This window comes from Nothoprocta perdicaria, unplaced genomic scaffold (assembly GCF_003342845.1).
Source record: "Nothoprocta perdicaria isolate Ctin4 unplaced genomic scaffold, notPer1 scaffold_101, whole genome shotgun sequence".
NCBI classification, from domain to species: Eukaryota; Metazoa; Chordata; class Aves; order Tinamiformes; family Tinamidae; genus Nothoprocta; species Nothoprocta perdicaria.
In genome coordinates this window covers 2,561,496-2,574,396 of record NW_020454106.1, presented here as the reverse complement: position 1 = coordinate 2,574,396, position 12,901 = coordinate 2,561,496, and the positions used below count along the sequence as shown (strand labels likewise).

General features: G+C 58.7%; 1 protein-coding gene across 1 annotated transcript in view; it reads left to right on the top strand.

The window, feature by feature from the left end:
• Positions 1 to 11,641, top strand: part of DRC1 (dynein regulatory complex subunit 1) — a 12,621-nt gene extending 980 nt beyond the window's left edge. The window contains 17 exon segments of the mRNA XM_026041098.1: positions 3 to 87; positions 544 to 637; positions 853 to 965; positions 3,348 to 3,531; positions 3,849 to 3,986; positions 4,584 to 4,670; positions 5,208 to 5,330; positions 7,158 to 7,297; positions 7,473 to 7,607; positions 7,753 to 7,982; positions 8,396 to 8,568; positions 9,055 to 9,144; positions 9,558 to 9,644; positions 10,202 to 10,444; positions 10,580 to 10,716; positions 10,789 to 10,891; positions 11,238 to 11,641. Of these exon segments, the coding sequence (XP_025896883.1) occupies positions 3 to 87; positions 544 to 637; positions 853 to 965; positions 3,348 to 3,531; positions 3,849 to 3,986; positions 4,584 to 4,670; positions 5,208 to 5,330; positions 7,158 to 7,297; positions 7,473 to 7,607; positions 7,753 to 7,982; positions 8,396 to 8,568; positions 9,055 to 9,144; positions 9,558 to 9,644; positions 10,202 to 10,444; positions 10,580 to 10,716; positions 10,789 to 10,891; positions 11,238 to 11,312 (2,237 nt within the window). The 3' untranslated portion in view covers positions 11,313 to 11,641.
• Positions 11,642 to 12,901: the final 1,260 nt, after the last annotated feature.

Here is a 12,901-nt window from a genome sequence, read left to right as displayed (position 1 = left end):
AGCCCGGAGGAGGAGAAGGGCCACGAGGAAGGAGCGCATCGCCGCGCGCCGCCGCCGCATCGCCGCGCGCCTCGACGCCAGGCGCCGGTGAGAAACGGGCCGRACGGGGCCCGCGCTGCCGGCCGCGCCCCGGGTCCTGCCCCCGGGTCGGTACGCGGCCAGGGAGGGCTCCATCCCAAGCGCTGCTGGGTGCAGGTCCCCCCTGAACCGGCAGCCGGCCGGTTCCTGTGCCCGGATACCCCAGTGATACCCCTGGGCACAGGGGGCACCAGGGCAGTGACCTCCCGGATCAGCCCCCGCCAGTGACACCCCCAGACCGGTAGCAATGGGGCAGCCCCCCCCTCCGAGCCCAGGCTTAACTGGGATCCTTCCCTGTCCCCCCACYCTGATGGACTGAACCTCCCCAAGCAGGACCTAGGTCATGATCCCATCTTACCCCAGACCAGGCTTGGAGACCTCCCTGGGGCAGGATTTTACCCTAGAACCCCCCTTTCCTGGGTCTCAACCAGCGCCACCCCCTCTCCTTTGGCTTCCCCCGTCCAGGGAAGCCCTTGGAGAAGATGCAGAGACAAAGACGACCGAGGAGGAGGAGAAGGAGCAGAGAGGAAGCCACAAGCAGATCGAGGAGAGCAGGCAGGTGCGGCGCCAACCTAGGAAAGTCCTCACAGCTCCTTGGCCCGGGACTTTTGGCTTTGCCCTCCTTTTAAGAGTAATGTCACACGGCAGCATTTGCGTGGAGACCGTCACTGACCCAGCCTTGGGCGGGASGTGGTTCTCGGGCTGTGGTTTCCCGTGGCCAGCGTGCCGCCAGTCGGAGTTTGGGTGGTGGGATGGCTGCYCTCTCCTTCGCAGAGGCTGGCCAAGCTGCTCTTCGAGGGCACGCAGCTGGTGACCAACATCCAGGTGGCTGCGGACTGCAGGGAAGCGCAGAGGAGGACGGAGGAGGCCGAGCTGAGGCTGCAGAGGTGAGGGGCTGTGCACGGGGTCTGTGCTCTTGGGAGGACGTCCACGCTGCTCCCTGAGCMCCTCCTTGGAGGGACATCCCAGCTCTCACCACGCAGCAACGCTTTGGTAAACCTTAGGACTTAGCACTCTGCTGAATTTATGTTCAAAAGCAAAGAWATCAGGCCAAAAATCACATCCTGACACACATTTTGGCCAGCTGACTCTTTGCAGAGCACCCCAAGCCAAGGTGGCTTCAGGAGGTGGCACCGCTGTCCTACTGCTGGTTAGCAGTGTCCTCCAAACCCATCACATCTTCACCTCTACATCACGAGAAGCATCCTAGGCTCTCRGCTTCCCACCAGGAATGCTGCAACACGTGCAGCTAATCCAGAGGTTTGGCCTGGCTGCCCTCGCTTCTCGTTTGCCACCGAGCTCCGCTGGACTCGGGGCACGGAGGAGGTGGCACTGGGGGCAGTGAGAGGGGGAACACGCCACCCTGCACTAAAAGGGGTCTCAGTGAATAACCCATGTCCCAGCTGCAACCTAATGCCACGTCCTCTTGGTTGGGTGATCCAGTTGGTCAAGGATGTCCCCTAACACCTCATGCCACCCTGCACTAAAAGGGGTCTCAGTGAATAACCCATGTCCCAGCTGCAACCTAAGGCCACGTCCTCTTGGTTGGGTGATCCAGTTGGTCAAGGATGTCCCCTAACACCTCATGCCACCCTGCACTAAAAGGGGTCTCAGTGAATAACCCATGTCCCAGCTGCAACCTAAGGCCACGTCCTCTTGGTTGGGTGATCCAGTTGGTCAAGGATGTCCCCTAACACCTCGTGACGTGTGGTTTCACCTAGAATGGACAGAAAAAGAAGTGATGGTCCTGGAATGATGGTGTGTGTGATGCTGAGTGTCCCTGTCTGTGGTCTGAAGCACCCCAATGAATGACATGATTAACCTGGAGCCACTTCTCAAACTGTTTAAAGACAAGCTCTGAATTAAGAGCAAAGAGCAAATCTGGAGCCACAAGGAGGTCCAATTGGTCAAGACTACCTGCAGAGGTTGCAAATTGCAGGAGGTCATGGGGCGTCACAGCCCGACCACTACGTCCTGGGACCTTCTGTTTCCAGAGGTTGCCCTTTGGTAGCTGAGATAAGGGTAGTTATTAACCACGTCATGAGGATGTGCCAGGAGACCCTCGCCAGGCTGCCCTGTGTGAGGAGTGAGAACTTGGGGCTCTCCTAATCTGAGAAATTGGATATCGAGACATTCACAGTGAGAGTGGCCAAATCCTGGGACAAGGGCCCGCGATGCTCTGGAGATGCCCAGAATTTGCCTGGACAAGGTCTTGCACGACCTGCTCCCATGAGGAAGCTGCGAGCAGGAGCCTACGTATTCCAGGGACCCTTCCAGCTTCAGTCATCCTCCGATTCTGAGCTGAGCTCTCCCAGGGGAGTGTGAGTTGTTGGTGAGTGCAGCTCTGCCAGGGAACACGGAGTCCTAAAATCCCGGAACCGTCAAGATTGGAAAAGACCTTCAAGAYGATCGAGTCCAACCGTCCTCGCTCCTGTTTGCCTTTGGGTGGCACTGTAGGAACAGTTTGCAGGAGCCTGGTTGTAGCAGGCTGCCTTCCCTTGCTGGAATTCCCGCTGGGAATCCTGTTAAGGAAGCAGGCGCTGGGCTTGGAAACGAGCTCCTAGAGCAGGTTTGGGGGTCATGGGCTGGAGGACGTGCAGCGTCTGTTCCTTGGCATGACTTTAGCACACACGGGTGAGTCCTGCCCCATCCCCAAGCAGGGGTTAGCCCGGGACAAGGACCGTCCCCAAGGCAGTGTGGATGGGCCCCTCCTTGGAAAATAAGAGTGTTTCSTCATACAGACATGGGTTGCTCTGCAGCACTTGGCTTTGGCGCTGAAGGAAGGTCCTTGGGCAGTTTGATATCCTAGTTAGATGCAACCAGGAGGCTGTTGGGCACCACTTGTCCAACAGCTCTTGCCAAGAGATGGCAAGAGCTCTTGCCAAGAGGCTCATGAGGTAGAAAGACCAGGAAGACCAGAGGTCCCTGCAGAGGTGACCACAGTTTGGCTGAGCTCTTTTCTCCCCAGGTAAGTGGTTGTAAGAGCCTTGGGCAGGGGCAGAGCTGGGGTCCTGCAGGCCCGTCCCTTCAGACAGGATCTGCTGCCTCTGCCATCAGTGCTGCGAGCGTGTGGAGCATCGGGGTGGACGCTGTAGCTGGGGTTACAGGAGAGGTGCTGGCCCAAAGAGGTCTTTGAGGAATTCAAGATGAGTTTCACAGGAAGATGCTCCTGTGGTGCTGGATGTGGCCTGGGCATCGGGCCGTGGCTGCAGCAGCGGTGCTGCCTCCTGTCCCCCTTGCATTTGTGTTGGTCTCCCTCCTGTCCGCAGGGTGGAGAGGCTGGAGAATGAAGCCAAGACCGACGCCTGCAAATTTGAGGAGATCGCCTCCAAGTGGACCTTGGCCAAGGAGAAGACAATCCCGCAGGAGCTGTGGGAGCTGCTGAACCAGCAGCAGCGGCAGTGCACGCTGCTCCTGGAGGAGAAGAACAAGCTCATCGGGGAACTGCGGCAGGTCGCGTGGGGCCGGGCAAGGACGGCCAGGAGGGGCCACCTCCGCTTTGGGATGGGATCCTCGGGTTCCCAGGGATAGACGTGTGTCCTGGGGCAGTAAGGCCAAGTGGCAGGTTCCTCCACAGCAGGAAAACAGYGAGATGAGCAGAGAGGAGGAGCATCTCTAGAGGGAAGTGGTCTTCCCCACAGCGTGTTCTTGACTCTGTGGCCCTTCACCCTCATCATCTGCTGTACTTGGGAAGGGGGATGTCTCAATTAGTCTCTGAGGATTTCTGGCAAAATACTTCTTCACTTTTGGCCTCTGCTCTTCTCTTCCAGGAGCTGCAAAGCAAAGATGAGCAATACGTGTATGCCCTGAAGAAGCAGTCGGATGATATCCACCTCCTTTCGGAGCGAATGGAGGAGCAGATCAGGAACATGCTGAAGAACTATCGTCATGAGCTTCTGCAGATTGAGGTAGCCAACGAATTTGTTGGAGAAAGAATCCGATGGGAAAACCGGCACCCACTTTCTCCATATCTCCCACAAAGAAGCCTCAGGCTCATTGCACAGGCTGCCGTCCAGAGCAGTAGGCCTGAGGTCTTGTATGATGCTCCATGTGAAAGCTCTTGCTCCGTGATGGCTGGTTATTCTTCTCTCTAAAAGCTATAAGGGAACACAGTGGTTGTTTGGCCTGGCTTTCTGCAGAGCACGGGCCAGAAGGTCCCACTGCACGAGTCACACCTACAGTTGTTGTTGAAGCAAGGGCCTCTCTCCCTCTTAATGTCATGTCCTCCTAGGTGAAATCAAGTGTGTGATCAGGTTCCTCTGCTGATCACTGGAGAATGATTTCCAGTGAACTTGAAGAATTACTGACCCACCAGAGCATCCGTCTCGGCTCTGGTGACTKGTAGCAGCAGTGTAAGGTCTCCACTGGTGGGGTCCTGGGAAGGGGTCGGGCCAGTGCTCAGGAGATAGCAGCAGTCTGGGCTCAGTCCTGTCCCGACAGCTACTGGCCCAGAGTGCTGCAGAAGCAGGAGCTTGTGATGCTGAAGGGCTCTCTTGCCTTAACAGAAAGCGTTTGAGCTGGAGCGCCAAGAGCTGCTGGACGACAATAAGAAGAAATGGGAGGAAGCCCTCCAGGCCCACAACGCACAGGAGGTAACGTGGTTTGTAGCACGACCAGCGTTGCTGTCCAGCACGGAGCCACCTCCAAAGACACCGTGTGCTGGGCCCTCAGGGACCTCAGCTGGGACCTCAGCTGCCCCCAGGCAGCTGGGTCCTCAGGAGCACGCGGGGCAGAAGGGCACATTTGCCGCCCACTCTGCCTGGGAATTCTGTGCGTGGCTTTGCTTACAGAATCCCAGGATCCCAGGGTGGCTGAGGCTGGAAGGGACCCCCAGGGATCCCTGCCAGGGACACCCAGAGCACGGGGCACCCGGGCGCATCCCGGCGCGCTGGCAGATCTGCAGAGCAGGAGCCTCCGCAGCCTCCCTGGGCAGCCTGGGCCAGGGCTCGGGCACCCTCCCACCAAACAAGTTCTTCCTCACGGCCACATGGAGCTGCCTGCGCTGCAACCTGCACCCACTGCCCCTTGGCCTGCCCCTGGCCACCACTGAGAAGTTTAGGTTGCCCTGAAGTTGGATCCTGGGGGAAAGCTGTTACTGCTGGTGGATGAGACTCTTGCTGTGCCCACAGCTGGAAGACCTGGCTGCCCGTATGAAGAAGGTGGAGGAGTTTGAGAAGCAGTTGAATCAGCTGCACGTGCAGGGCGTGGAGGAGTATAACACCATGAAAAGCCAGCTGGAATCTAACGTGCAGGTCCAGAAAGGGCTGGGTACCGCGTGGGAGGGCAGTGGAACAGACCCCCTGGGTTTTTCCATGCGTAGCTGGCTGCAGAGAGCAGCTGGATGGTCGGAGAGCCACAAGTGGTATCTGGCCACCTTGGCTCTTTAGTAGACACAGCGCAGCCCCATGCCACAGGAGCTGTTGTTCTCTCCTGCCCATGTCACCATACATCACTGTCTGCCTGCCCTTGGCCCCCAGGCACGTAGCACAGGAGCTGTGGCTTTGGGACACATGAAGCAGCTGGGAAGGTTGTGGGGTTTGCTGCTTTGGGCATCATGATCACTAAGCTGAACTTTCTCAAGACCAAGCCATGTCAGACCAGCCTTGTTTCCTCTTTTGTCAGGGTCTTGGGAGATGGCAGGCCTAGGAGATGGGAGCTTTTTCCTCTGATGTCTAGCCAGGGACCCATGACTTCTCCAATACCTGTGATCACCACTTGGTTTTACTGTTTGCCCAAGCCTGCRTGGCAGAAATGGGACATGTTCCTGGACTTCAGGGAGGCCCATGATATTTTCCATGCTGTACCTTCAGAAGAAATCCTGGAAACATGGGCTAGAAACAACCTGCAGAAGGTTTTGCAGTGGGATGTAACTGTGCCCAGGTCCCCGTCAGGCTGGAAGGGCAAATTCARTGGGACGATCCTGAGCCTGCAGTTCCTTCATCTTCATCCTGACAACGTGGAGGGTGACAGAGCACGTTTAACATCCACAAATTGCCCGCGGGAGGGAGGCAGCAGCACTTTGGGGATCAACGGTCACAAAGGGAAATGTGGGGCTGTTGCCCAAATGCACCTGACGTCTTCAGCTGTAGCTGGGGGAACTCTGTACACGGGTTCCTCTCCCCTTGTGCCTGTGTCSAGCTTGGCAGGAACTAGAGGAGATGGGAGAGGGCCTGGAACAGGCCAAAGGGAGTCRGGATAAATGACCCATGAGAAAAGGCTGAAAGTCGGAGGCTGTTTAAATCGGGGAAGAAATTTCTGTGCGGAAGTGATAAGTCTTCAACTACACATGTATTTAAGGAGAATGGTCTCTTCTTTGTGTCCACTGTAGATGCAAGAAGAAATCATTGGTTTGCGTTGGGGCAGAGAAAATTTAAACTGAGGTTCAGATTTAGGTTTGAGGTGTTGAGACTTCATGCAAGGAAGACATAGAGAGGGCAAGGGCTTGCTGGAAGCGGGCTTTGGTGCACGGYTTTGGATGTAGCCTTGATCAACCTCTACAGACCCCCCAGCAGAGCTCTGCATTGTAAGATTTTCAGGGTCAGACTTGTGCACTATCGTCTCTCACGTGTGGGAGACACTCAGACTAGTGAATTAAACCTGGATGCTACCGCTGATGCACGTGGACCTGCTGCCTGTGAGGCCTGTGGCTGGGATTCTGCTCGTCACGTGCCCGTGTGTCCCCCTGCACTTGTTCCTAGTGGCCTTTAGGGCTGTCCTGCGTGTCCCTTCCTCCAGCTTCCCTCCAGCTCCAACTGATAAGAGGGCAGAAGTATCAGAGTCACGTAGCTCCTAAAACAGCATGAAAATGAGCAGATAGGTTGAGGAGAGAGGCCCTAATTAGTGTCCCACTGCAGAATTGCTGAGGGCAACTTCAGTCCCATCCCCATTTTGAGGCACCATGGACAACCAGCACCTCCATCCCTCACCTCAGCTCCAGAGCATGCCATGAGGCCCACGTGCATGGGAGCTGGAAGAAATGTGCGTGGGAAGAGGGGATTGGGGGATGTAGGATCAGTAGGTTCCAGGCTTCGGGATGGCCTTTGTTCATGGCCTTGGTTTTATGCTCTTTGAAATGCCAGACCTTGGAGGAGCAGCTCCAGAAGGTAAAAGCCACCTATCAGCTGAACCAGGAGAAGCTGGAGTACAACCTTCAGGTGCTCAAAAAGCAAGATGAGGAGAACACCATCATCAAATCCCAGCAGAAGAGGAAGCTCAACAGGTAAAGAACAGTCTCTTTTCAGGGCTCTGCCTTATCAGCTCAAGGACCATGGCTAGGCCTTGGTGCTGGGTCATCACTGGTAGATAGGTAGCCCCAAGTCCCAAAGCCTTCATACAAGCTGGGTATGTGCTAGGAGTCCTCCTCAGAGATCCCCAGCCTCATTCTCCCCTTCCAGGCTCCACGACGTGCTCAATAACCTGAGAAGAAAACTGGCCAAACAAGAGAAGCAGCTCAGGGAGGAGAACCAGAACCTGGCAGCCGACTACGAGCGCATCGTGGTGCAGTGCAAGGAGCTGCAGAAAATGATGAGGTGGGTTTTGTGTGGAGGCCTGGCCGTTCACCCACCACGAGACTTGACCTCGGGCCTCAGAGCAGCTCAGCAAGGCACGGAGAGAAGCTGCCTCGTTGCTCTGGGCCATGGAGGTCATTTCCATGGGGTGTCTCCCTTTGCACAGGCATTTTGCTGCCAGCGACGCGGAGAAGTTCACGGAGGTCTGGCTCATGAATGAGGAGGAGGCCAAAGGGCTGATACGCAGAGCCTTCGAGGCGGACCGCATCATCCACACGCAGCAGCTGGGGCTGCCCTGGGAAGAGCCTCGCTACTGGTTCCTGAACAACACCGGCCCCCTCAAGGACTACGAGACCAAGAGCTCTGCCTCCAAGCTGGCCGCGGAGCTGCTGGCAGGTGGGACACAGAGCCTCGGTGTCCCCGTTGGGGCTGGCGGACCCTCCCATCCTCTCCGTCACTCCTTTCTTTGCCGCTGCTTGGAGGAGGAGGCTAAGACACAGAGGGGTTAAGGGACTACTGTCACCTGCTCGTGCTGGTCAGAGCGCCCTGCTGGACCACGGTAAATCCCCCTTATGCAGAGCTGGGGGATGTCACCAGCCACTCGAGGCCAGGCCAAGGCTGGTGCGTGTCCCGCTCGTGCTTGGCCTCGTGTTCCCGTTTATGGAAGCACTGGGAGAGCCGGTTCGCAGCCTTGTCAGCCTTCCTAGACCTCAAGGCACAACTTGGGGTTCCCCTCGTGACGGACTGGCATGGGGAGCACCATCAGAGCACCAAGACCCTTTGCTCACCCTTCTTGCTCTGTGCTCCAGRGAGCAGCTGTGGGGGACAGGAGGAGGAAGGAAGAGAAAAGGAGAAGGAAGAAATGGCCAGTGGAGAAGGAGGAAGTGAGAACSCCGAAAAGGCTGAGGATCAAGTGGCACCTCTGCAAAATATCTCCAGGAAGACGGCCAAGAGGATCCTGGAGCTCGTGAGCGATGAGTCGGTGCGTGCAAGGTGCAGCATAAGCCTTGAGCAGGCCCAGAGCAGCCATGGGGACGAGGTGTCTGACTGCCCCTGGGGACACGTGGTGGTCCAGGCTGTGTGTCCCTTCTCCAGGGACACTCAGGGACTTCGAATCAGGAGGTTCTCGTGGCCATTGCTGCGCTGATGTACTGACAAGTGCCAGATCCTTCCCTGCCCTTGCAGCCCTTCTTCACCGAGGCACCGAGGGTGCTCACGTCTTTCCTGCCCGTTCCTACTGGGTGCCTCTTGCAGGCTCTCCTGGCTGGGGATGGACATCCTCACGCCACCCAAGCTCTGCTGCCCTCTCCTTCCCAGCCTGCAGCTGTAGGAAGGCACAGGGTGGCACTGGGTGGCACTGGGTGGCTCTCCCAGCTCGCCGTCTGTTTCCCTGCCTGTTGGTTGTGCTGGGCACAACTGGAGATGTTCACTATTTATGTGTTCCCTTTTCTCTGCCTTATCTCCCAAGGGCTTCCTCATTGAGAGCAAACTGCTGAGGCTCCTGCAGCCGCTGGGCAAGCACGAGCGCACCCTCGTGAAGCTCGACTCCATCTTTGCTGTGAGTAGGGGCTTGGCCCGGTCAGGACTATGGGACTTTCCTGGGACAAGGCCAGGGATGTCCCAAATGGCCCCAAATGACCCAATGTCCCAAAAAATGGTCCAAAGAAATGGCTGGCTGCATTACAGGAAGGACAGGTATATGTAAGCAACAAGACTTGGTTCATCTAGAGGAGACAGGAATGGCCTTCGAAGAGGCAAAATTGCACGAGGAGAGAGTGTCACCTCTACCCTGTGTCCATGTGGATGGGACAAGGGATATTTAGCTGTCCAAGGGATATTTGGCTGAGCTGTTGAGGAGCCAGCCTCCGAATGACCTTCCCTTCCATGGAGGGGCACCCACTTCTGCAGGGAAACGTGTTTAACTCCCCTGCTGTCTCGGAGGGACCCTAACCGGCCTCTTCTGCTCCTCAGGCCCTCGAGATTGACAGCGAGGACGACCTGTACGAGCTGGTGGATTTCTTCCTGAAGTACAGAGCCCAGGACGTGACCGTCACGCAGGTGGGACGGAYGGGGACAGTGGTGGGGAGAGCCCGGCAGAGCAGAGGGCCCAGGAAGGAGGGAGGAGAACATCTCCTGAACATGCAGGGAGGACAGGGGACAGCGCAGCACAGCAACCTAAAGTGTCTGTGTGCATCTAGACCAGGGAGGTGAGCAGAGCCACGGCCGCCCACCCTTGCAGACTGCTCTGGTGTGGGGTCCCAACAAAGGCACCCAGCCCCAACCCATCCCCGTGCAGGGACAGGAGCTGCCTTGGGGCAGGGCCGCCCCGGGACACTTTGGAGAAGCTCTGCTTTGGAGCSTGGGTAGAAGAGCGTGGCCAGGGCCAGCCCCGCTCGGGGTCAGGGAGGAGCCCTGCTGCAGGGGCGCTGCTTGACAGAGAGGGAGCAGAACTGATCCCAGCAGGGAGTTTAAACGAGACCACGATGTTTGGGGAGGAGGTTTGTGCCCAGGCTATGCCAGCTGGCCTCCAAACCGGAAAACTTCCAGCTCCCAGGGGCAGGCAGTGCGTGGGAAGGGCGCAGTGCTCATGGTGCTGCCTTCCCTTCCCGAGCCAGGCTGCCCAGGAGAGCCCRGCCAGGCAGGATGCCGCGGATCCGGCCGCAGACACAGCAGAGGATGGCTCGGGTTCCCAGAGGTGCGAGCTGACGTCCCCGCGGGGCTCGCTGCACTCCCTTCCACCCACGTACGTCCGTGCCGACGACATCCTGAGGATCCTCAAGGCTTTCGTGCGGGATTTTGACAAGCTGAGGTGAGACCGGGAGCAGGGCGCGATGCCAGGGACGGAGCCGGGCTGGGAGGCTGCCACCCTTGTGCTCATTTGTGTGATGACGGCAACAGTGCTCAGCGCAGCGGAGGCGCCCAGGGTTGCTCCTCACCCATGCAGAGCTGAGCCTGGAGCCCCACAGCTTTCCCCTCCGTCCCTCAGGGGGAAGGACCATTCGGCGAAGGAWTCGCTGCGGGGCCGGGACAGCTCCAAGGACGCCGAGTACTGGGACGCGCTGGCACACGCCATCCCCGAGTCCAAGCTGAAGCTTTGGGACGCGCTCCTGCTGGCGCTGGAGCGATACCAGTGAGTGCCTGGCAGGTGGGGAGCTGCACGGGGGCTTTGCTGGGCGCTGCTAACAGGACCCTTTCTGCACAGCGGGGTGCTGGCGCAGAGGGCCGCCCTGATCAGCGAGGTGGCTGCGCTGCAGCAGCAGAACTCGGAGCTCTGCCTGCTCCTGGAGCAGTACCTCGCTTCCAAGGTGAGCCGAGCCCTGCAGCAGGAGGCCGGGGTGCTGAGGCTCAGCGTGTGGCTCCCCAGAGCAGTTTTGGTGCAGACTGGAGCTCACGGGTTCCCGTTCATRCCGGGGAACGGGTTGGTCGTGGCACCATCGCAGGGTGGGCAACGAGGGGGCAGCACTCGGGCCTTTYCTATTTATACACTGTGCTATTGGACCGACTCTGCTGGCTGTAGCAGAGCGCCCGCTCGGTGCCACGTCCCGCGGGGGCCGGTGTCCCCCCTGGGGACCCTGCAGGTGCAGGTAGCCCCGGGCTGTCCCCACCGTGTGCACCCCAGTGTGTCACCGTCACCGCCACCTCTTCCCGCAGGTGAACAGCCAGCTGCTCTCCCCTCCCATACAGTGGATGGACCTGAATCCGCCCGGCCTCAGGGAAGCGGAATGATCCAGCCTCCAGGAATGATCCGAGGCTGCGTCTGGAGCCGGTGCCTCCCGGTGTCTCTGCCCCTTGCAGACCTCCGGATGCCTCCAGATCCACGGAGCTCAGCAGTTGCTGCGGCTGGTTGATGTCCCCAGTTTTGGGACCGGTCCCTTCAGTGGGGGCTGTGGCAGCTCCATCCGTGTGGCTGCTCCCAGCCTTATCCCTGACCCTGATCCAGCCCTTCCCTCTTAAACAGGACACTCAAGACTTAATTAGAAGGATTTGGCTGTTTACTGATTAAGCAGAACCTCTAAGCTACCGACAACACCTTAATGGGCTGACCAACACAGCCCATTAAACGCACTGACCCTGTCACCCAGGCAATCCCAGCCCCAAGTGGTGTCACCCRTCACCCCGGGGCGCTGCCTCCTTCAGTTCATATTGGTGCCGCTTGGTGATTTTCACGTTTCCTGCCTGGATTTATCTCCCTTCAGCCTTGACTCCCCTGCCTGTCCCTGCCCAAACACAGGCCGTTCCCACCCCGCGCGCAGAGCAGAGCAGGATAACACCTCGGCTCACCCGTATCCGTGCCCTTGAAGCCCTGTCATCCCCCTCCCGCTTCCCACCAGGGCCCGCCTGGAGGCCCCATGGGATCCCCTGCCCTCCAGTCACTCCTTGGGCTCGGACTCCCAAGCCCAAAGGCCTTCCAAGGCTGGATATGGATTTGGCTCCTTCTCCTGTCTTGATTTATCCCAGCTTTTCCTGCTCTTTCCCAGTAACATTTCTGTCTTCCGTGGGCSATCATCTCCTGCTACTTCCCTGGCCATGCCATGAACTTGCAAGAATTTCCCTGTCGCTCCTCTGGGGACACATTTCTGCCCCCTCGCAGCTCTCCTTTCTGAGCTCCTCTTTCCTCACTCTGTGTCCCCATCCTCTTAGCTCTTTTCCTGATTCTGCTCCTTATTCCCCACTTTTTCTTAACCCGAACCCACCTCCTCGAGGGCACGGGGCCCTTCTGCTCCCAAGGAGGGTTATTTAGACAGTCACCTAGAGGAAGGGGGCCTGGCGGGATCCTCCTGCTGCTGCTTCAGTTAGTGCTGGTGCCCACTGAGGGATGTGGGGCCCCTTCCCCACGGCCTGGGGGTCAGAGGGGCCCTATTTCTGCACCATCAAAGCCAGGAATGTCCCCGGAGCAGAAATGCAAGCAAGGAGCGACAGGAGGAGCTGGGAGATGGGAAGGGCACCCGRGCAGSGCRGGTGGGAGACGGGGACAGGGCCGCMCTCCGGAGCAGGTACCACCRGGCACCAAAAAGCCCCCTGGGACRAGACGGGTCCCGGTGCCGACCCACATCCCAGCAGCTCCTCCTGGGACCGCCACACTCAGGGGGTTGGGTGCTTTGGGATCCCCATTCCGGACGCAGTACAGATCCAGGGAAAGGGGGCTCCCCTCGTGGCAGAGGGAGGCGAGAAGGGGGGTTCGAGCAGCCCCCAGCCCGGGGGACATCGGAAGAGACCTCAACCCCCCCGGCCCCCCTGCGCGGGCCGGCCCGGCCTGGGGGCAGCAGCAGGGCCGGGGGTCCCGGGGAGGGGGCGGGCCCCGCGTCCCCGGGGGG